A 23,494-nucleotide genomic window follows, 5' to 3' on the forward strand; every position below is an offset into this window, starting at 1 on the left:
AGGTGCCTTTTATTCAGTAGTTGTCTTTTGTTTGTGTGGTTCTCGTTTCATATATAGATTAGACCGTTGTAATTTAATGTGTTTGAATTGTTTTACACTAGTAATTTCGGGCCCTTTATATTTTGCTGATCGGTTTGAGCTAATGTTCATTGTTTAAGGCTGTACTTTGACATACATTCTTAACTTTAAAATAAAAGAAGGTTTAATCCACCATTTTCTACATTTGAAAATGCCTTTACCAAGTCAGGAATATGACTCTTCTTGCCCATTCGTATTTTATGTGTTTTGTTATTTGACTTTGCATTGTGATTATGGACTTTCCGATTGGATTTTCCTCTGAGTTCAGTATTTTTGTGATTTTACTTGTTTGTCACCTAGATGGAGAGTTGTCTCATTGGCAAAAATTATCAAAGGTACCAGGATTATTATATAATACGCCAAACGCGCGTTTCGTCCAAATAGGACTCATCGTTGACGCTTAGATCAAAATAGTTATAAGGCCAAACAAGTAAAACATGTACAAAGTTGAAGAGCATTGAGGACCCAACATTCCAAAAATTGCGCCAAATACGGCTAAGGTAATATATGCCTGGGGAAAGAAAATCCTTCGTTTTTCGCGAAAAATTTAAGTGACGTAAACAGGAAATTTACAAAAATGACCATATAATTGATATTCATGTTGACACCGAATACAACACAAGTGCTGACTACTGGGTTGGAGATACCCTCGGGGACTAAACGTCCACCAGTAGTGGCATCAACCCAGTGGTGTAAATAGTTATTAAATCAATGCTGATAAGTCAAGTGATTTCAAACTGACTTTAATCGTTTGTTCTTAAATCTGATGATACAACACCACTGTCCAAAATTAAAGGAGGGCACTTACAAACACGTTTAATCAAAATCTTTGGTTGAAACAATCATTCCCATGTGTTGCTGTCAGATTTGCTTTGTATATTGTTTTGTCGTAATTCAGGTCGTCGAATATAGCGTTTGATTGTTTTACATGTTGCCATAGATATAGGAAGATGTGGTGTGAGTGCCAATGAGACAACTCTCTATCCAAATAACAATTTATAAAAGTAAACCATTATAGGTCAATGTACGGCCTTCAACACGGACCCTTGGCTCACACCGAACAATACGCTATAAATGGGACCAAAATTACTAGTGTAAAACCATTCAAACGGGAAAACCAACAATCTAATCTATATAGATAAAATGTCATGCCTGTATATTTTTATAGCTAACTATAGGATATTGATTGCATGTATTGTTGAAGACTTAACGTTGACCTTAAGTTCTTTGTATTCATCTAATTTAGACTTAATATGGTTAATAGTTGTCTCATCGACAAACATGCCACATCTCCTTATCCTTATATATACTGAAAGATTCAATATATTGTTTATCAACCATTTTCTACATTTGAAAATGCCTGTACCAAGTCAGGAATATGATAGTTTTTGTACATTCTTTATGATGTGTTTTGTCATTTGATTTTGCCATGTGATTATGGATTTTCCGATTTGATTTTCCTCTGAGTTCAGTATTTTTGTGAATTTACTTTGTACATGTAACACTTTGGTCCATATCTAAAAACTATATGCATGATTGTTATTAAATCTTTCGAAGTATTTTGTTATAATTCTAAGTGAGTGAATATAGAAAAATAATATCGGCAATTTTATTTTATTAGATGATAATTTATTTAAAGCTAAGCACACAATTATTGAGAGTGCACTCTGTCTATACTAAGCACAATGCCTCTAAATATTTTCAGTCCTCATAGTGTAACCTGCAAAGAAAAAAACCTGTTGATTTAAAAAAGAAAATATATAAAGCGGTTATTTTTTTCTGAATTTATTGGATATAGTAATGTGTTATACTAGTATTGCAATTAGTTTCATGTATGTATTGCTTAGTCAAAAGTAAAATAACAAAAATACCGAACTCCACGGGAAATTCAAAACGGATATTTTTTTTTTATAAAATTGCAAAATTAAAAGCTTAAACACATTATTGAATGCTAGATAAACCTCTTACTGGTATGACAGTTGCATTGAATTCAATTATATTGACCAGAATGTGTGTGCAACACAAAAAGACATAAGAGGTAAATGCGTCAAAAAATGCGATACAGCAGACAACATTGTGTACAATCTTTTTCACTATTAACCAATAGATAGTTCGAATGGTTCGTAATCGATTTAATAAAGTTTGTTTTACATCCAACTGCAAATGATACATGCCAAAGCAAAACGATATCATGTGAAATCCGATAAAAATATATTTTGCTGAACCCAATCTACTAAATCGTATTATAGTTTGCAATCGCACAACGTAACGGAATAGTCTGCAGGAAGATACATTAAAATTTATTGATGTTTTTTTCTGTATATACAGCATACGCATGTATGGACATTTAGCTCATCGAAAGAAGTAATACAGTTTTGTAAAACGAAAACTGTTTAAAAATTCTGAAATTCTGAATTATGTATTTCTTAAATCAACTGCTCTATTTTCTATATCTAGTCAATATATGTCATGCATGACGTAGTAAGAACATTTCAATTTCAAATTTTATTGTTGTCTTTATTGCCGTAGATTTAAGTGCCAATTGTGTCCTTTTTGATATTGTGCTCCCTTTTTTTCCCGAATAGATAGTCATCAAAATCTGATACATACTATTTCATGCAGTCTTATTTGTTCACCACAGTGGCTTCAAAGCATTTGCAGACGTCATCTTCTATTTTTAGAGTTCCATCATTAAAGGTAAAAATAGCACATTCAGCCAGATTTCCTCCATTTGTAAGTACCATTTCCTGTGTTGAGGTCTTGATGATTGCCTGTGAATCTGACAGCTGCACGGTGTAAACACAGCTAGATCCTACTTTCGATTTATAAAAACATGAACCAGAGACTCTAACAGTCGCTTTGCATTCTACAATCTCTTCTCTTACAGAACAAGCAGCTGTTAAATAAATATCGAACATTACAGATATGAATAATTATAATAACCATTAGCATAATAAGGTATCACCTTGGTAAAACTATTTGTGTCAAATAATATGTCTTTAAACTTGATTTTATATTGACCTGTTTTATTTTGAATACGTTTTTGATATAGTAGTTTTTGTTATGCATGTGTTAAAAAAAACGCGAAAAGTTGCAGATACCTTTAAAGCGAAAATAAGTTCGGTAATAATTGTGTTTTAGACAAATTAAACATTCTGTATTGAACTCCCCACTTGAGATATACGAATTATTTATCCAAATATTTTTAATTTATTCAAATGTTTTAATATAAAATTCGATAATGAAAAGAAAACGCTATGCACGCACATTATTAGTTATGGCATAAATTGCTACTATATAAAGATATAGGAGGATCATTTTGTCGTTTTCTTCCCTAAAAAAAGTAAAACAGAACAATATAAAGATTCTGATATTACTAACTATTAACACTTTGGAATGCAAGAATTTGTCATTAAAACCTACCACACATTGGTATCTGACAATATTCCCAACGTGTTGTTGGATCATTTGTATAACACCATGGTTGTCCACTGTTGTCAGGATTTCTACAATAATTATGTTCCGTTTTGAAGCTGATGCTAAATGGATGTTTATGTGGATATTGTCGTTCCCAATACTGACAGGTACGTCCAGTTTGTGTCAAACTTATTCGACCTTTGTATTCTGTACCCTTTGCAGATTTTCGACATTCTGAAAAATGTATGAATTACATTGAAAATGGTCGAGGCAGTAGTACAACGACATAGCAAATAAAGTTTAAAGATCAACAAACTTTAAAAGTTTTCTTAACCAGTTAAACAGGAGCTGATGCATATGGATAGGTTAACTACTGCCTATAACTTTCACATTACTGGCTTTTTTATAACGTGCTTATTAAAAAGAAGAATATGTGACAAGATTGCCAATAGGTCAACTCTAAACCAGAGACCAAATGACGTTAGAGATGTTAGGTCTTCAATAATGATCAAGGCATATACTACATCAAGCTATTACAATATGTACAAGTTAATGAAAATTGTTAGAATTGATATTACTAGGTGATTGACAAACACATCTTTTTGAAGGATAAATCAGTTTCAAAACATTTCTTCAAACACTGCATTAATTTTCTAGACTTTGTTTTAGACGGTCAACGAATTTAAGAAACTCTTGCTTATTTCATAGTTCAAATAACACCAAATTTTTGGTTTGGATCGTGTTGCTTTGTCTGTAGTTTTCTTTGCCCTGTGTACTATTATATGTCTGTTTGCCTTTTTCTTCTTTAATCATGGCGTTGTCAGTTTATTTTTTGTCTATGAGTTTGAATGTCCCTATGGTATCTTTTGTCGCTCATCTATTATTGTTTTTTGTTCTTTTTGTTCTTCCCCCCCCCTTAATATTTATCCTCTCCTTTCTATGAAAAAAAACTCACCATCTACATCCTCTGGATCTTCGGGTGCTTTGAATAAAAATAAAAATAAACACTGTATCTTAATTCTAATTTCAAATGATAATTCCAAACATTTATTTAAAATATGCACACTAGACATGTTGACCTTTTGATAACAGGTTCATTTGTTGGTAATTGGTTGATCCTTTACCTCGTATGAACCATTTAACGTGATAAAATATTAATACATGTATATTCAATTATCAGGTCATCAACTTTAGTTTCAAGCATAGTTTCCAAAGAACTTAATGTTTTTAGATTAGTTAGTACATTATGTAACTAGAGAATTTGTACTAAGTTTTTGGTTTACAAGTAACATCACCCTATCGTTTCTGAAGAGAAATAAATAATCAAAATAAGCATCTTGTGCTGTGAAATACTTATTGTTTTATGTAATCGTTTCTCAAATTCTTCATGGTTTGTATTATACCTTACTTTTACAAGGTATTAGAACAAACAAGGCAAAAAAAAAATTAGAACAAACAAGGCAAAGTTAGCGGTTATGTCAACTCACCACATTTATGTATAGCACAATATTCTCTTTCAGTGTAAGGATCCTCTGTATAACACCACGGTCTCGAAGAACCATCAAAATTTCTGCAGTAATTTTCAGAATCTTTTCCATCAAGAAAAAATGCATGTGTATGTGGATATTGTTGGTCCCATCTCTGACAATTCTTTCCAGTTTCGGTTTTACTCCATTTTCCAACATAGTCTTCGCCCTTTTCGGTGTTGCGACATTCTAAAAAATCCAAATATTTTTCAAACTATTTTTTTATTTACAGAATCAAACGTCGAACCAATATACTGTATAAGTTATTGCAGTGTAGGTTGAACATTCACTATTATTATTGATTTTACAGCCATACATTGAAAATAAGTATATGATTGCTTAAAATAAGTTACATCATAATTATGGGGTCGCCTTACATTGAGACGCCACAATAAAACTATGGGGTCGCCTTACATTAAGACGCCACAATAAAACATGATGTCAAGGTTAGGCATATATTCACATTTTCTGAACTTATTATGAAAACCATAATGATGAGTTATGGAATCATAATGAAATTGTATGACCAAATAACCCAAAATGTATCCCTTCAATTGCAGTGTACTTTTACAGTAGTTAGCAAATAATAAAAACATACAGGAACTTGACTTCTGGATGTCATTATTTTTCTAGTGCAGCCAAAATTATGTCCCAAGTTTTTGCCGATACAGGAGACTATCAACTTGTCATGCACTGTAAATCTTCTTGATATACAACTTAGGGGAATTTTGCCTTACATTAACATAACCAAAAAAATGTCAGAAACCTGAGAAACTTACCTTCAGGAGGGGGAAGTATTGGAACACGATTCCCTGTGAAATAAAAAAAAAGCATATCATACTTTCATAACAACTTGAGCAAAAATTCGTAAACCAGCAATTACTTATGATTAAATCATGAAGAAATTAAAAGTTCTGAAATTTTGTTCAGAACGAAACTATCAAGGTATTGAAACATTTGCAGGAGAAAGATGTCATCAAAAGTTTTAATGTTTTTCAAATTTACATATACGCTAAATTAGATGGATTCTTTTTATTGTAAAACACTTTTAAGTTATTTTCACATGGAATGTTTACCACGAAGAAAACTCACATTTTTGACAACTCTCTGCAAGTACAAAATGTATCTCACAGCAAATTGGGTACATTTTATATCGATTTGAATATGTATATGATAGACACTACCTTGCATGAGACTATTAAAAAAGTTGCGCTGAAAATGATTGATATTAGTTTACTTTTGTTTTAGAAAAGTATCGGGTTTTTTTCTTTATTTTCTTTTCAAATGTTTTTTTTCATGCTTGATCTCAAGTTTATCTGAAAAATGTTATTCAAACCTGGGCTGTGTATGCATACTGGTATCATGTGTTTAACCTTTGCAATGAGTATAATGTATGAATAAAGAGGAAAGTATATGACAAAATTGATCATCTTAGATTCTTAAATGACAACATACTTGGAGTTAAGCAAACTTTTATTTTTTCCCGGCAGTTCTCTTTGGTCCATATTGTCGCTCCATAGAAACCATATGTAACACCAAATGTGCAAGACGGATTGTCCTCGCCACTTTTAAGTTCAATATAATTAATTATCTCAGCATTTGGAACAATACATTCCGTTCTGTGTTCACGATCTGAATGACATGCCATTATTACCATATCACCACACGGTGGTTGAGGTGCACCTGTAACATTTCGAAAGTCATATATGTAAACGACTGCGGAATATGAAAGAGGAGCGAAAGATACTAGAGGGACTTTCAAACTCATAGAAAAGAAAAAATAAACTGAAAACGGCATGGTTAAAAATGAAAAAGACAAACAGATAAACGATAGTACATAGGACATAACGGTCAATCGTGATTACTCTGAAATCAATTCGATTGTAATTGTAAGTTTCATCTATATCGATATACAAAGAGAGGTTCCAGCATCTGCATCAGCTTTGATTATATTTACCAGCTATAGACGATTGGTGCATCATATATGTTACATAAAATTGTATAGTTTGCAATTCCGTTTCAATATTATAAAACTGTTTCCTGCTTTTGATTACGATTTCAAATAGTCATGTTTCGATGGGAGACTTTAATTCCCATTTATGATGTCGAGAATTATCCTGTACGACATGTCATAATTTTGTAAAATCAAATAAGGTATCAATATTGACTGATTTCTATAACAATCACAGATGGCTTACATATACCAGATACACGATGTAGATTAAAACCAAAAAATAAACACATCATAAGCACACGAGAAAAACATAGTAAAAATTGATCCAGCCTTAGATAAGTGTGATGAGCATGATGAAATATTTTGTTATCCGAAAAAAGAGTAAAACATACGTAAAAAAGGTCGAAGTTATTTATTTAAGACTATTTAAGACTACTTGCCACAAATAGGAATTCTACAAAATTCCCAACGTTTCCTGCTATCTGTTGTATAACACCATGGCCGTAGTTCATTGTCCATATTTCTACAGTAGTTTTTGGCATCCCTAACATTCGATTTGCTGTGACGGTGCGGTGTTTGTTTATTCCATGCCTGACATGTTCGTCCTGATTCTGTCGTACTCATTCGTCCATTGTAGTCGTTTCCCCTTGCATTTTTGAGACATTCTTTAACTTCTGAAATTGTATTTTAGACTTAACATTCTTTAAAACCATAACTATTATATGACTACAACAGCTACTAATGAACGACACGTTCTAACAACACGTCAGCTGAAAGGTAAGGCGATGAGACTAATATGTGAATGAATACTGCAGTATTCTGGCCTAGAAGAAAACACAGGACGATGCAGAAAATAGTTGTGTGAAAAAGATAAAGCAAATTAAACATACTATCAAAAGGTGAAAAGAAAAATTCAATCCAAAAAACATATCCTCCTCCTCAGCTCCTATTAGTAGAACAACAAAACAAAGTTATATAAAAAAAACGCTCATGAATGTCAACATTTGTATGCACCTGTCCTAAGTCAAGAGCTTGTTCACTTGTTGTCGTTTTTGTATGGGGAACAAATGTGTTTAACTTTTCTTTTTTTTTTTAATTTAAATTAGATCGTTGGTTTGCCTGTTTGAATTCTTTTAAACTAGTCGTACAAAGGTCCTTAATAGTTCGCTATTCGATGTGAACCCATGCTCCGCATTAAAGGCCAGAATTGACCTATAATTGTTTAGTTTTTACGATGGAGAGTTGTCGCTAATAACGTAGTTTCTTGTTACTATCAGCATGGTCTCCAATATTAAACAGTTTTCAATCTTGAAACGTCATTGATTCAAAATTCTCGTCACATGCCAAATATCACAAGAATATGTTAGCATGTTCTGCAGAGTTTTGTGGCATTCATTGCGATTTTAGTCATGCTTTAATATAATTATCTGTGACGGTAATCGATTTTGAAACGCTGACAATTAGTAATTTACCTTCACATAATGTGTTTGGATGACCAGCATATCCTCTTTTACATCGACAATATTTCCTCGCGACACATACTGCGTTCACTCCGCAACTATCAGCATTACATCGCTCTAAATAAATGATATTGACATTATTACCATGATAACGGTCTGTGTAATACATTTTATTCTATGCAATATAATTTATAACATGATTGATTTGAAAAATGTCTTTACTCTCTTTAACACTTCTTTACAATACAAAAACTGTTTCACTTAACCAAATGCATAATCATTTATTATATACCTATATGGAGTTATTTTCTTTCAGAACGTCAGGTCATTCTTTTTCAGAATCAACCCGGACGATACCATGTATCAATGGTATATGCTCCAAGGCATAAAATAATGACCTGTGTAAGGTCATTATTTTCCTTGATAAACATGCAATCTATAATTTACTTCAAAATTTTATTCGTCTAATAGTTTTTTGTTGCCGATTTAGAAATTTGTTTTCTAAAGTTTAACCGATGATAGATGTAAAAGAAATCGTCATTGTGTTAACCCGCAATTTAATTTTAGAAACAAAATAACGTGAAGTTTAGTTGATTTATCGCTATAATAAAGAAACATTATCATATAGGTCAGATGAATTTTAATGTAAACTTTCATAAAATAAATCCAGATTAAACACATTCGTGTGAAAGATATTGAAAATCTTATTGAGTCAATCTGAATAGGTTGATTGATTTTTGGTTGCTTGCTTAACGTCCAGTGGCAAATATTTCAGGCATGTTCAGATCGATACACACTGAATATGAAATCATACTGTGACCTATATAGCTACATGTATTTATATTCGTATTCGTGTCAGTTCTTAACTTTTTAAAATTTATCTGTACCTTTTACTCTATCAAATGATCAGCTTATATTCTATTGAATAACATTAACGTAACTCACGAAAGGGTCGGGTGCGGAGGGTATATAATTTTATCCGGATTATCTTTAAATACAATGTATTGCTATTCGAGAGACAATCTTTCTGAATTTTTCTTTCGATTCAAGTAAAATGTTTAAATAAATAACAACTTTTTCCGCGATAGAAGTAACATAACAAATAGAAAAAAACATACCCCCTCCCCCTTTTCCATAAGCTAAGTGGTACAATAAATAACTTACAATGTGTCTTGTATTTGTCATACACCGTTATCGGATGGCAACAATACATTTGTGTCTTACTTCATTCAGTAACAGTAATATATTTTATTGTGTACGGATAATAATTTTTAAAAGGTTTATATCTAAATTATTTAGTGAGTTTTATTTCACATTTTAAATGAGCCGCAGGGCGTATTTAAACCTGAACGCATTAGAAAGGAATATCCCACTTAAGTGTTGTCGGTAAAAAATGATACTAAATTTTACAAATCTTTATAAAATTAATATTTTTTGACGGTATATAAGTCAGATAATGCATATTTTAAGGTTTTTCTTGTCGTAGAACACACCTCGGGGTGTCAGTATTGTTCAAAGAAAGACCTCCCTCCGGTCGGTCTTTCATTTGATCAATCCTGACACCCCTCGGTGTGTTCTACGACAAGAAAAACCTTAAAATATGCATTATCTATAACAGAAATACCTGTTAAATGTATCATGGATATGCATCTATTTTTCGTTTATCAGCATATCATTATATCTTTTTTCAAAACAAGAATTGTTTCCCTCTTGATTGACTTACGTGTTTGATCTTAAATCATTTGTATTACAACAATGAAGATATATGTGAAAAAGAAATACATGATTGGTAACACATAACGCGACTTGAGATAAAATGACAGAGTCTATCGATGGAAAATCAAATTAAATGTTGTTTTGTTTTTGCGCCAGCCTCTCATTTTGCAATAAAATTAACGGTACCAATTTTCTTGCACCATATGCGCATTTCGACAATACATGTCTCTTCAGTGATGCTCGTGGCCAAAATATTGAAATCCAAAGCTTAAATAAAAGATGAAGAGCTATAATTTTGCAACGTGTTCACCGGTCTAATACATTCTGTTTCTCGTTTCTCGTTTTGTTTATATAGATTAGACCGTTGGTTTTCCCGTTTGAATGGTTTTACACTAGTAATTGTGGGGCCCTTTATAGCTTGTTGTTCGGTGTGAGCCAAGGCTCCGTGTTGAAGGCCGTACTTTAACCTATAATGGTTTACTTTTTAAATTGTTATTTGGATGGAGAGTTGTCTCATTGGCACTCAAACCACATCTTCCTATATCTATGGTTTGAATATACGTTTTCTATATAAATACTTTAGTGTATAAATAAGATCAATAGGAAATGAAGTACAACTGCAAAGATTACGATTGTCAACTAAAGAATATGGATATGGGCAATAGTTTATCACCGTGATGCATTTATTAATTGCAATAGGCAAAACCTATGTCTCACAGTATTCTGTAATGGGCAATTATGAATGCAAAAACTATATGCAAACATAACACTTATCTCAAATAAAACATAATTATAAAGAACAGATCATTTAAAGCCCTCTGATTTAGGACAGGCTCATACGGAAAGTGACTTTCTAACGCATTATTGTGAGCAAATACAATGGCTTCTATAATTATATCTTTAATATGGATTCAAATACCTACTCGTCCATGCTCCTAGTTTAATATTAGTTCGATTATTATAAGAAACATTTATAAACTTTTAATGTTGTTTGGGTTGCATCATGTTGTTAGATATTCAGCGTTAATATAATAGTGTTGCACCTTAAGGTTGAAGTTGAAATTTCAATCATATTATAACCTAATAATCTCATGCTGAGCCACTTACTTTTACATGTTCCTAGTTTTGTCCTCAAGGAACCCTTATTGCATCTGCATTTCCCCTTAAAGCACCTTTCATTGATCCTACATTTTCGTTTACATCCTACAAAGAGCACAAAAAAACATTGAAAAATATATAATTTCCAATTTTTTTCCGTTTTAACATTTCCTCAGAGTTCAGTATTTTAGTGATTTTACATTTTTTGTTTAACACTATGTTGCATTATATCTTGATTTTATCACGTAGATTAAATGCCATTATGTATTGTATGTTGTGTATTGAAGACTTTGTATCTTATCATATAAAGTGTATATGGTTGATGATAATATGTAAAAACATTTTGTTTATTTCATAACAACATTTGCAAAATTAATAACCCAAAACTAAGGCACACATTAATTCTTCCCTTTATCACAGTCAACATCTCCAAAGACGAATTAAGTTAAATAAGGTACAAATAATGTTCTTTGGCGCGCCGGGAGGTATGCAGATCCTGTTTTACAGTTGGCACCCGTCATGTGGCTCAAGTTGAAACAAGCCTGGTAATGAATCAACAAATACGGTCGATCATCTTCGTGGAAAAAGAGACGGAAATGAAGTGACGATTTAATAAATACATATCTGCTATCAGCAATGAATCGGTTGAACAAACTTGTGTAATATCGTCCATATAATTAACGAAGGACACCACAATTAACTGGTTTAATAGATTCCTCGTGAACAATAACGCTATATCATGGAAATCCGTATAGGAAAAGCCAAAATTCATTGCTTAAAGGTTATCAGGTACCAGGATTATCATTTAATACGCCAGACACGCGTTTCGTCTACATAAGACTCATCAGTGATGCTCAGATCAAAATAGATATAAAGTTTAAAAAGTACAAAGTGGAAGAGCATTCCGGACCCAAAATTCTGAAGAGTTTTGCAAGATACGGCTTAGATCATCTATTCCATGGATAAGAAAAGTTTTCATCAAAACAACCTTTATGCTTTTGAGTGTCAATTCTAGAAGAAAAAAATATAAAATTACCTTTTGGTCTGCATTTTCCGAGGAAACTACATACAAATCCTCTTTTACAATTTGGCGTACATTGAATCTTAGCTAAAAAGAATCAATAATGTTCTTAAATATGAAGCAAATATAACAACAGCAAAGCAGAAGATACTACATTAATAAAACACTTGGAAGGAACTAACATTTCCAAATATGTTTGGATATAATGTTGATACATTTTATGTGATATTTTTGAACGTATTGGATTTGAAAAATGTGAATTGATAGTATTTTTTACAAATAAATCAAGACAGCTTATTTAATTATTTTGAGTTTAAGACATTTACTTTATACAATGTAAACTTTTGTATATAGTTTAAAAACTTACTCCTACATGCTCCTAGTTTTGTCCTGTATGAACCTTTCTTGCACCTGCATTTTCCTCTAACACATCTTTCATTAATCCTACACTTCCGTTTACATCCTGCAAAAACGAAAGCAGAAACCATAGAAAATACATCGTAACCGTGTTTCTTTTGATAGTGGCCTTGCCTGAATAGACATTTTTTGTATCACACTGCACGGAGTTTGATAAGAAAATCTGCATTACTTTGATTATCATCGTAAAACATTATTACAGCTTTCTTGACCTGATTCTCTACAATTTATGTTGATTTCTTTTCAACGAACTATTCCAAACCTTTAAATGCACTTTAAGTTAAGAAATGTTAATTTACCTTTTGGTCTGCAATTTCCGAGGAAACTACAAACAAATCCACTCTCACATTTTGGTGTGCATGGTGTCTTTGCTAAAAAATATTAATTGTGGTATAAAATATTTAACTAATTGCAACAAGTTAGCTATAGGGAAAATACTTATTTGATTCTTGAAAGAAATTTTTATATTATTTACTAATTCTCTTTATTTCTCGTCATTATATTTTCACTTGTCGAACGTGCTTTTGTATATAACTGAATGAAAAAACGTAGTTCAAATGTTTTATAAAACAAACAATGATTATACATTTGAACAGCGCCATGATCTTTAACAATAGTTGATAAGACACTTACTTTTACATGTTCCTAATGTTGTCCTGTAAGAACCTTTCTTGCATCTACATTTTCCTTTACGGCACCTTTCATTTATTCTACACTTTCGTTTACATCCTGCAAAAACATTAATCACAGAAAATATGAAATAACCGTTTATCTTCCTTGAAAGTTGATTTGTATCTGAATATCAGCCTTTTCATGATCATTCATGTACTAGATATATATAAGAAAAATTAGTTTCGATAACAGGTAGTTACTTATAATATGTCATTTGGTCGCAGGTGGAGAGTTGTCTCATAGCAATTTTACTACATCTTCCTATTTATATAGTAGTTGGGCTCGTTATTGCCTATATGACATGAATTTGAAAGAAATAGATTCGTTGAAATTTGACAGTGACCATTTTAAATGACAAATGACATACACTAAAGGACAAACAGACATGTTTTTATGTTACATGTATACCAACATTCGTGTAAACGTAATGTATTAACGTACATCTGTGTCTGCTTGTCTTTGACAAACTTGCAATTGTTTAATTAAACACAATTCCTTATGTTGTTTTATGTTTAGTACAATTGATGAATTGGGATGAAGGCGATTATGTGATTTTAATAAAGAATAATTGCTTCTAGTTTAAAAATGTATTTTTTAGCACCATTTTGTCCAATTAATATTATAACTTTAACAATATAATTGAAATATTGTTTAATATGTCTTTCATTAGCGGAAAATATACCTTTTGGTCTACATTTTCCGAGGAAATTACAAACAAATCCCTTCTGACATTTTGGTTTGCATGGTGTCTTTGCTGAAAAAATATCAATTGTGTTTGAAAATATTCAACAATATAGCAATTTTAGCTACAGGTTAATTATTTCTGATACTTTTTATACATTTATATAATATTTGCTATTTTTATTATATCATGTCGCTCTATTTTCACTGATCGAACGATGCTTAAGGATATGATTGAAAAAACAACGCAGTTCACATGCTATATCAAATAAACAATAATGATAAGACATTGTAAAATGTTGTATATGGTTAAGACACTTACTTTTACATGTTCCTAGCTTTGTCCTGTAAGAACCTTTCTTGCATCTACATTTTCCTTTACGGCACCTTTCACTGATTCTACACTTTCGTTTACATCCTACAAAAACATTAATCACAGAAAATATGAAATAACCGTTTATCTTCCTTGAAAGTTGATTTGTATCTGAATATCAGCCTTTTCATGATTATTCATGTACTAGATATATATAAGAACAATTAGTTTCGATAACAGGTAGTTACTTATAATATGTCATTTGGTCGCAGGTGGAGAGTTGTATCATAGCAATTTTACGACATTTTACTATTTGTATAGTAGTTGGGCTCGTTATTGCCTATATGACATGAATTTGAAAGAAATAGATTCGTTGCAATTTGACAGTGACCATTTTAAATGACAAATGACATACACTAAAGGACAAACAGACATGTTTTTATGTTACATGTATACCAAAATTCGTGTAAACGTAATTTATTAACGTACATCTGTGTCTGCTTGTCTTTGACAAACTTGCAATTGTTTAAACACAATAACTTATTTTGTTTTATGTATAGTACAGTTGATGAATTGAGATGAAGGCGATTATGTGTTTTTAATAAAGAATAATTGCTTCTAGTTTAAAATGTATTTTTAACACCATTTTGTCCAATTAATATTATAACTTAAACAATATAATTGAAATATTGGTCAATATGTCTTTCATTATCGAACGGAAAATATACCTTTTGGTCTACATTTTCCGAGGAAATTACAAACAAATCCCTTCTGACATTTTGGTTTGCATGGTGTCTTTGTTGAAAAATATCATTATACATTTATATACTATTTGCTTTTTTTTATATCATGTCGGTCTATTTTCACTAATTGAACGATGCTAAAGTAAATGATTGAATAAAATAACGCAGTTCACATGTTATATCAAATAAACAATAATGATAATACATTGTAAAATTTTGTTTCTAATTAGGACACTTACTTCTACATGCTCCTAATTTTGTCCTGTAAGAACCTTTCTTGCATCTACATTTTCCTTTTCGACACCTTTCATTGATTCTACACTTTCGTTCACATCCTACAAAAACAATAATCAGAGATCATATGAAATAACCGTTTATCCTCCTTAAAAGTTGATTGTATCTAAATATAAGCCTTTCATGAGACTTCATGTATTAGATTAATATAGGAAGAATTTGTTTCAATAACAGTTTGATACTTATATGTCATTTGCTCTCGGGGAGAGAGTTGTCTCATAGCAATTTTAATAAAGAATAATTGCTACTAGTTCAAAATGTATTTTTAACAAAAACCTGTCCAATTAATATCATTACTTTAACAATGTAATTAAAATATTGTTTAATATGTCTTTCATCGTCGAACGAATAATATACCTTTTGGTTTACATTTTCCGAGGAAATGACACACAAATCCCTTCTGACATTTTGGTTTGCATGGTGTCTTTGCTGAAAAATATCATTATACATTTATTTACTAATTGCTATTTTTTTTATATCATTTTGCTTTTTTTCCAATGATCGAACGATGTGAAAGTAAATGATAGCATTAAAGAACGCTGTTCTTATGTTATATCAAATAAGCAATAATGGTGAAAGTAAAAACAAAAAATACTAAACTCCGAGGAATATTCAAAAAGGAAAATCAAAAATCAAAAGGCAAAATCAAAAGTCCAAACACATCAAACGAATGGATAACAACTGTCATATTCCTGCCTTGGTTCAGGCATTTTCTAATGTAGAAAATGGTGGATTGAACCTGGTTTTATAGCTAGCTAAACCTCTTACTTTTATGACAGTCGCATCAAATTCCATTACATTGGCAACGATGAATGAACAAAACAAACAAACTCAAAGAGAAAAAATGTCAAAAATAGGGGTACAGCAGTCAATAATGTGTTATCATCTTAATATCACTGTAAAAACAACAAATGTAACGGAGAAGCACAAAAAGGCATACATCAATTTTAACATACTAATTTTGTTATTCTTATACGACTTAATTTATGTATGTAAAGTCTACCCGTAAAGGATAGAAGGTTTTCAGTACTGGTATAAAATTGCGCGTTTGAAATTCGCACAGGCAGACATCAAAATATTTTTGTCGTTCAGAGTATGACGGCATACATACATGCAAAGTCACTTAAAGTAGATATAACAAAAACAGATTTAACAGTAAAAGTAATAATAATAAATAAAATAATTGTGTGGTTCAAAGTATGACGGTGTACATAAGTACAGTTTCACGTCAAATGTATATCATAAAAAACAGACTTAACAGAAAAAGTAGTATCATTGAATAAAATAGTTTTGTCATTCATAGTATTCAAGATCCATATTAAAAGTAATATTACTAAATGAAATAATTTTGTCGTTGAAAGTATGATGTTTTACATAACCAAAGAGTCACTTCAAAAGAATATCTCCAAAAACTGACTTAACAGTACAAGTAATATTAATAAAGACCAATAAAAGAATACTATAACACGTTATTAAGATGATAACCCAACGTCAGTACGCAAAATCTATACTTCAAGACCATCGTGTATTATTTGTGAAGTTGATACGGAATATTTATCAACAAGTTCTGGGTATCTTCCGATGAACTTTTTTAGAAAAAGGATGAGACGTTCTTTGACATACCCCTGGTTCGTCAACTTTCTGCTCAGACACTGGTGACGTTTTACAAAGTCTGAATAGGAGCTGCAAGTTCTTGAATACCTAATAAGTTGGGAAATGTATATTCCATATGCAGGTGAACTTGGTATATTACTACTATGATGGGGAAAATTGATAATTTCAAAATTAAAATCGTCTCGCTTGTCATAGATTCTGGTACTGAGATGATATGCAATATATTGTAAAATTTTGTTTCTAATTAGGACACTTACTTCTACATGCTCCTAATTTTGTCCTGTAAGAACCTTTCTTGCATCTACATTTTCCTTTACGACACCTTTCATTGATCCTACACTTTCGTTTACATCCTACAAAAACACAGATCATATGAAATAACCGTTTACATGTATCTTCCTTAAAAGTTGATTGTATCTGAATATCAGCCTTTTCATGAGACTTCATATATTAGATTCATATAGGAAAAAATTGTTTCGATAACAGTTAGTTCCTTATATGTCATTTAGTCTCGGGAGAGTTGTCGCATAGCAATTTTACTACATCTTTATATTTGTATAGTAGCATGAGTAGTTGGGCTCGTTTTTGCCTATATAACATGAATTTTAAAGAAATACGTCGTTGGAATTTGGCAGTGACCATCTTAGATGACAAATGACGAACGCTTAAGGACAAACAGACACTTTTTAATGTTACATGTATACCAAAATTCGTGTACACGTAATGTCTTTTTGCCCCTTGATGTAAGTGGTTGATGGCGAAAATGCGAATAATTACCAATGGTTTAAAAAACTATGTTTCTTGAACAAAATTCTGTCAAATTTATACATTAATTGTTGCATGAATCACAACTACAATTTAATTGAAACAGTTAGTGAACTTAGTCAATATACCTTTTGGTTTGCATTTTCCGCGGAAACTACAAACAAATCCTCTCTTACATTTTCGTTTGCATGGTGTCTTTGCTAAAAAAAATTATTGAGATTTTAAATATTTAAAACCACAGCAGAACCATTGCAGAGAATAATACTTTTATATAATACATTTTCAATTATAATAAGATTACATAGATGTAAGAAGTTGACGAAAGAATTCCAATGACACAACTTATTAATAATACAAATTATAATTTGTAAATGTAAAACGTTAAAGGTCTAAGTAAAGTCTTCAACACCTTTAACACAATGAACAGCAAGCTAATAAGGGTCCCAGAGGTGAGAGACTTACTTTTACATGTTCCTAGTTTTGTCCTGTAGGAACCTTTCTTGCATCTGCATTTTCCTTTACGACACCTTTCATTGATCCTACACTTTCGTTTACATGCTGTCAATAAAAAAAATCATAGAGAATATGAAATAACAGTTAATCTTCCTTAAAACGGTTCATTTGTGCCTGTAGATGTGATGTAATAAATTTAAAAGATTCATTTTTTTCCTAGGGTAACAAGTTACTGGCATGATTTATATAAAACTGTTTTCAAATGTCCCTTTATAAATTTAGAAATTATACTAAAACTAAGGTTTTACCTCCCTAAGGCATAGTTAGCCTTATATGGATTTGGCATGTACGTTTGTTCCTTTTGGTTTACAGCTCTGCAACGTTTTCGATACTTATGTATCCTTAACTTTCAAATGTATGAGTTAAAGCGTAATGATTCAAGTTAATCCAGAAAAATTCTCCGGACATTAGTATAACGTGTTGTTTTCACATTTTTGCCTTATCGTAGATTTTGGATTTCGCCAATTTCGCCAATTTCTGTAATCAAAGCCTTACGAAAAGTGTATACAGACATAATAATTTGAAAACAGTTAGTTATTTCTATGTCATTTAGACTCTTGATGTATGTTGTTTATCATGTTTATGGCGCAAATGCCCTATTATAAAGAATAAGTTTGAAATATCTTTCAGTGACATTAGTAAGAGTACCTTTTGGTCTGCATTTTCCACGGAAACTACAAACAAATCCACTCTTACATTTTGGTTTGCATGGTGTCTTTGCTGAAAAAATATTTATTAAGATTTTAAATATTGAAAAAAAAAACGGCAAACCAAAGCAGAGAAAAATACTTTTTTTATTTTTACATTTTTTTATGTAATACTTTAATATATATATATATGTATATAAACATAGATAAGGAAGATGAGGTATGAATGCCATTTAGACTACTCTCCATATAAACCAAATGTTTTAAAACTTAACCATAATACGTAGGTCAAAGTATGGTCTTCAACACCACGAACACCTAAATTTAAGTACTTTGGATTCATCTATTCTCGTGAATACTAATTTCGTGGATTAGTAAAAACTTGCATGTTCGTGGATTATTAAAAACCTGCATGTTCGTGGATATTTAATTTAGTGTTGTTGCATAAGTCTGCAAACAAAACTATAAAACAATTGTCATTCGTTAAATGTTTAATTTCTTGTTTCTTTGGTGCGCACAACTCCTCGAAAATTGGTATCCAACAAATAATAATGAATCCACAGAAACCCTCGTCATTTATTTGAGGTGATCAACTTACTTTTACATGTTCCTAGCTTTGTCCTGAAGGAACCTTTCTTGCATCTGCATTTTCCTCTAACACACCTTTCATTGATCCTACACTTTCGTTTACATCCTGCCAACAAAATGATTATAGAACATACACATTAATCGTTAATCTGTAAAAAAATAAGCTTTTTATCTGAATGCATGTCCATGGATGCAATGCCGTTATGAGTTTGGTGTGTCATTTCGAAAAATTCAGGTGTCCGAGAAAAACATATTCATTGATAACAACACTTGGAATATTCATAGAAAATAAAATAAAATGTTTAATAGAAACAGAAGTACATTGTCACGTCAAAATATTAAAATGCAATGGTAATTTTTATAAATTCAAGTCAAATACATCAGAACTACATTCTATCGTCTATCTAAACAAATTTTCGCACTGTTAACGTATTACTTTTTGGTTCATTTTTGTCTGCAGGGATAAGTTTGTATTGTCATTAAACGGTTATATATTTTGTTTTATATTTGTATATATACAGTATAGTTGATAAATATGGTTGAAGGCAAACATTTCCTTCCAAATAATGATCCATTGACACTATTAAACATTATTTTTTAAAACATGATTCTATTTTTATGATTATATAATATAACAATATAATTTAAACCTATTCATTATTATTTAAGTGACCATAGTAAACATACCTTTAGGTTTGCATTTCCCACGGAAACTACAAACAAATCCACTCTTACATTTTGGTTTGCATGGTGTCTTTGCTAAAAAGTATAAATTGAGATTTTATTATTTAAAAAAAACACAATAAAAACCAAAGAATGCAATAATGTGTGTTAATCATCATAATATTTATTAGTATTTCATGCTATAATTTCTTTTTAAAATGTTATTTAATAACGAGGCACTAACTTTTACATGCTCCTAGCTTTGTTCTGACTAAACCTTTGTTGCATCTACATTTTCCTCTGAAACATCTTTCGTTGATTTTACATTTTCGTTTACACCCTGAAAGCATAAAATAATAAGATTATAATATTCCTTATTATCCCCAACAAGCTTGTTTGCATATAAATGCTTTAAGTTGAATTGTCATGTATTTGACGAATTGTATCGAATGATATATCTTTCTTTTCGATGTATAAACCTAGAGAAATGAAATTATGAAAACAAAATGCAGTATATATAATTGTTTACAAATGTACTCTTTAAAAAAAAGGAAATCAAAATGATTTTCAGGAATTAAACACAATCAATTTGAAAACAAGAATGTGTCCAAAGTACACGGATGCCCCACTCACACTATCATTTTCCATGTTCAATAGACCGTGAAAATGGGTAAAAAATATAATTAGGCATTTAAATTAGAAAGATCATATCATTGGGAAGATTTGTACTAAGTTTCAAGTTGATTGGACTTCAACTTCATCAAGAACTACCTAGACCAAAAACTTTAACCTGAAACTCGCACTTTCATTTTATATGTTCAGTAGACCGTGAAATTGTAATCAAAAGTTTAATTTGTCTTTAAAATTAGAAAGATCATATCATAAGGAACATATGTACTTAGTTTCAAGTTTATTAGACTTCAGCTTCATCAAAAACTACCTTGACCAAAAACTTTAACCTGAAGCGGGACAGACGGACGAACGAACGGACGGACGGACGAACGAACGGACGAACGAACGGACGACAGGACGCACAGACCAGAAAACATAATGCCCCTCTTCTATTGTAGGTGGGGCATAAAATGCACTAAATGGTTACACCAATGTCCCATGTTGGGGAAGGGTTGGTGCCTTACATTAGTTTAACATCGCCACATTATGTATGTAAATTTCTCAAGAACCTGTAATTCATGATCATTTGTTGTCATGTGTTGCTGTGTTACATATTTGTATTCGTTAATTACTTTGTATATAAATTAGTATGTATTCTCGTATGCATTGTGAACATTTGCTATTTCGGGACCTCTTATTGCAGATTATGCAATATACAATTCGATCAATGTTGAAGGCCGTACAGTGACATAAAGTTGCCTCATTGACAATCAAATCACATTTTGTATTTTTATATCTACATGAAACAAGAATGTGTCCCCAGTAAACGGATGCCCCATCTGCACAATCATTTTCTATGTTAAATGGACCGTGAAAATGAAGGACAATTTCTAATTTGGCATTAAAACCAGAAAGGTAATATCATAGGGACTAAGTTTCAAGTTGATTGTACTTATATATTCTTGACCTTTTTCAAAGATTCGAGTTAAAGCGTTCCAGATTCAGGTTAATCCAGAAAAATTCTCCGGACACATCAAATTATCACGTGCTGTTTTCACATTTTTACCTTTTCGTAGATTATGGATTTCGCCAATTTCGCAAATTTCTGTAAACAAAGCATTAAGAAAAGTGTATGAAGCCATAATAATTTGATAACAGTTAGTTATTTCTATGTCATTTAGACTCTTGATGTATGTGGTTTATCATGTTTATGGCGCAAATGCACTATAATAAAGAATAAGTTTGAAAAATCTTTCAGTGACATTAGTAAGAGTACCTTTTGGTCTGCATTTGCCACGGAAACTACAAAGAAATCCACTCTTACATTTTGGTTTGCATGGTGTCTTTGCTGAAAAAGAAAGATTTTCAATATTGAAAAAAAAAAAACCCAAAGCAGAGAAAAATACCTTTTTTATTTTTACATTTTTTTATGTAATACTATACTATATATATATATGGGCCAACTTGAAAAACGCCTCTTGGCTAGTGCTCCATATCAGCCCTTATCATGGTTCCGATACATTGACGATATTGATTTCAAATGGACAGATTCACAAGAACATCTTAATGAATTTCTAGAACACTGTAACTCTTTCCACCATTCAATAAAATTTACATATGAATCCTCTATGGAGAAAATTAACTTCCTCGATACTACGAGTTACATCAAGAACGGAACCATTATAACGGACCTTCATACCAAACAAACGGACAAACATCAATTCCTTTCTCCTAAAAGTTGCCATCATAAAAACTGCTCCCGTGGTATCCCATTCAGCCAGACATTACGAATCAAAAGAATATGCTCTAATGAAAATACGAAAGATGCTAGACTTGGACAACTTCGTAAACATCTAGTTGTTCGAGGATACAATAACAACATCATTGATAGCGCTTTCGAAAGAGCAAGCAAAACTAGTCGCCAAGAACTTCTTGAGTACAAATAAAGCAGATAACAGAACACCCCTTGTACTCACTTACCATCCTGATTTTAAAAATGTGTCATCCATTGTTCAGAAGCATTGGAAAATTATAGAAAATTATTTAAATCTAAAAAAAGTATTTTCATCACCACCAGTCATGGCCTTCAGAAGACCTAAAAACATCCGTGACAAATAAGTGACTTCTGTATTAGCAAAGCAGCCTACTCCATCGCCCGGTTGCTACAAACAATGTGGTCGAAGGAATTGTTTGTGTTGTAGAGCTGCCAATACAAGCAGTTCTTTCATCAGCTCCGTTACTAAACAAAATTATACCATCTACTCAAATTCCAACTGTAAAACGGAGAACTCAATTTATATATTAACATGTGACACTTGTGGCATTCAGTATGTGGGAGAAACAATGGACAAATTTAATATTCGGCTTAATAACCATCGTTCATCGTACAAAACCAACAAAAACTGTCCTCTCACAAGACATCTTCGTTCAACGAAACATCCTTTTGAAAATGTCACTTTCCAAATTATAGAAGTCAACACCGAGTGGGACACCACGGCGAGAAGGAGAAGAGAAAACTTTTGGATCCACCAACTCCATACTTTTGAACCTGATGGTCTTAACGAAAAAGACGAGAAAAGATACAGGAAAGATAAAGAATAATTTAAAAACAAAGCATCGTCCTTTTTATCCCGTAATATCGGCCAATGGACGTTGCTAATTTTAACTACCAATTATGTATTTTTACGGCAGCTAATTCCAAG

The 23,494-nt window shown here is 31.5% G+C and overlaps 2 protein-coding genes across 2 annotated transcripts in view; both read right to left on the reverse strand.

Moving 5' to 3' along the window:
- Positions 1–1,673: 1,673 nt before the first annotated feature.
- Positions 1,674–6,699, reverse strand: LOC134711171 (plasminogen-like). Its single transcript, XM_063571629.1, has 7 exons — positions 6,477–6,699; positions 5,801–5,833; positions 4,983–5,210; positions 4,451–4,477; positions 3,502–3,729; positions 2,689–2,974; positions 1,674–1,798 (listed from the first exon to the last, which is right to left on the reverse strand). The coding sequence occupies exons 1-6, from the start codon at positions 6,676–6,678 to the stop codon at positions 2,703–2,705; spliced, it is 990 nt and encodes a 329-aa protein (XP_063427699.1). The 5' UTR covers positions 6,679–6,699; the 3' UTR covers positions 1,674–1,798; positions 2,689–2,702.
- Positions 6,700–11,282: 4,583 nt separating this feature from the next.
- LOC134710625 (zonadhesin-like) overlaps positions 11,283–23,494 on the reverse strand; it is a 55,510-nt gene continuing 43,298 nt past the window's right edge. The window contains exons 41-56 of the mRNA XM_063571007.1: positions 20,425–20,520; positions 20,205–20,276; positions 19,528–19,623; positions 18,931–19,002; positions 18,232–18,327; positions 17,898–17,969; positions 17,262–17,357; positions 15,748–15,819; positions 15,336–15,431; positions 14,363–14,458; positions 14,042–14,113; positions 13,321–13,416; positions 13,021–13,058; positions 12,671–12,733; positions 12,286–12,357; positions 11,283–11,354 (exon numbers count right to left, since the gene is read on the reverse strand). Of these exons, the coding sequence (XP_063427077.1) occupies positions 11,283–11,354; positions 12,286–12,357; positions 12,671–12,733; positions 13,021–13,058; positions 13,321–13,416; positions 14,042–14,113; positions 14,363–14,458; positions 15,336–15,431; positions 15,748–15,819; positions 17,262–17,357; positions 17,898–17,969; positions 18,232–18,327; positions 18,931–19,002; positions 19,528–19,623; positions 20,205–20,276; positions 20,425–20,520 (1,277 nt within the window). The remainder of the gene's footprint in view (positions 11,355–12,285; positions 12,358–12,670; positions 12,734–13,020; positions 13,059–13,320; positions 13,417–14,041; positions 14,114–14,362; positions 14,459–15,335; positions 15,432–15,747; positions 15,820–17,261; positions 17,358–17,897; positions 17,970–18,231; positions 18,328–18,930; positions 19,003–19,527; positions 19,624–20,204; positions 20,277–20,424; positions 20,521–23,494) is intronic.

The sequence above is a fragment of the Mytilus trossulus genome, chromosome 3 (genome assembly GCF_036588685.1).
Source record: "Mytilus trossulus isolate FHL-02 chromosome 3, PNRI_Mtr1.1.1.hap1, whole genome shotgun sequence".
Classification (NCBI taxonomy): domain Eukaryota; kingdom Metazoa; phylum Mollusca; class Bivalvia; order Mytilida; family Mytilidae; genus Mytilus; species Mytilus trossulus.

Excerpts from the sequence above, each read along its gene's own strand:
- LOC134711171 (XM_063571629.1), bottom strand. The coding sequence starts at position 6,678 with ATGGTAATAATGGCATGTCATTCAGATCGTGAACACAGAACGGAATGT. Across the intron at positions 5,211-5,800 it reads AATACTTCCCCCTCCTGAAG|AATGTCGCAACACCGAAAAG; the intron begins GTAAGTTTCTCA and ends TGGATTTTTTAG. Across the intron at positions 4,478-4,982 it reads TTGTGCTATACATAAATGTG|CACCCGAAGATCCAGAGGAT; the intron begins GTGAGTTGACAT and ends TTTTATTCAAAG.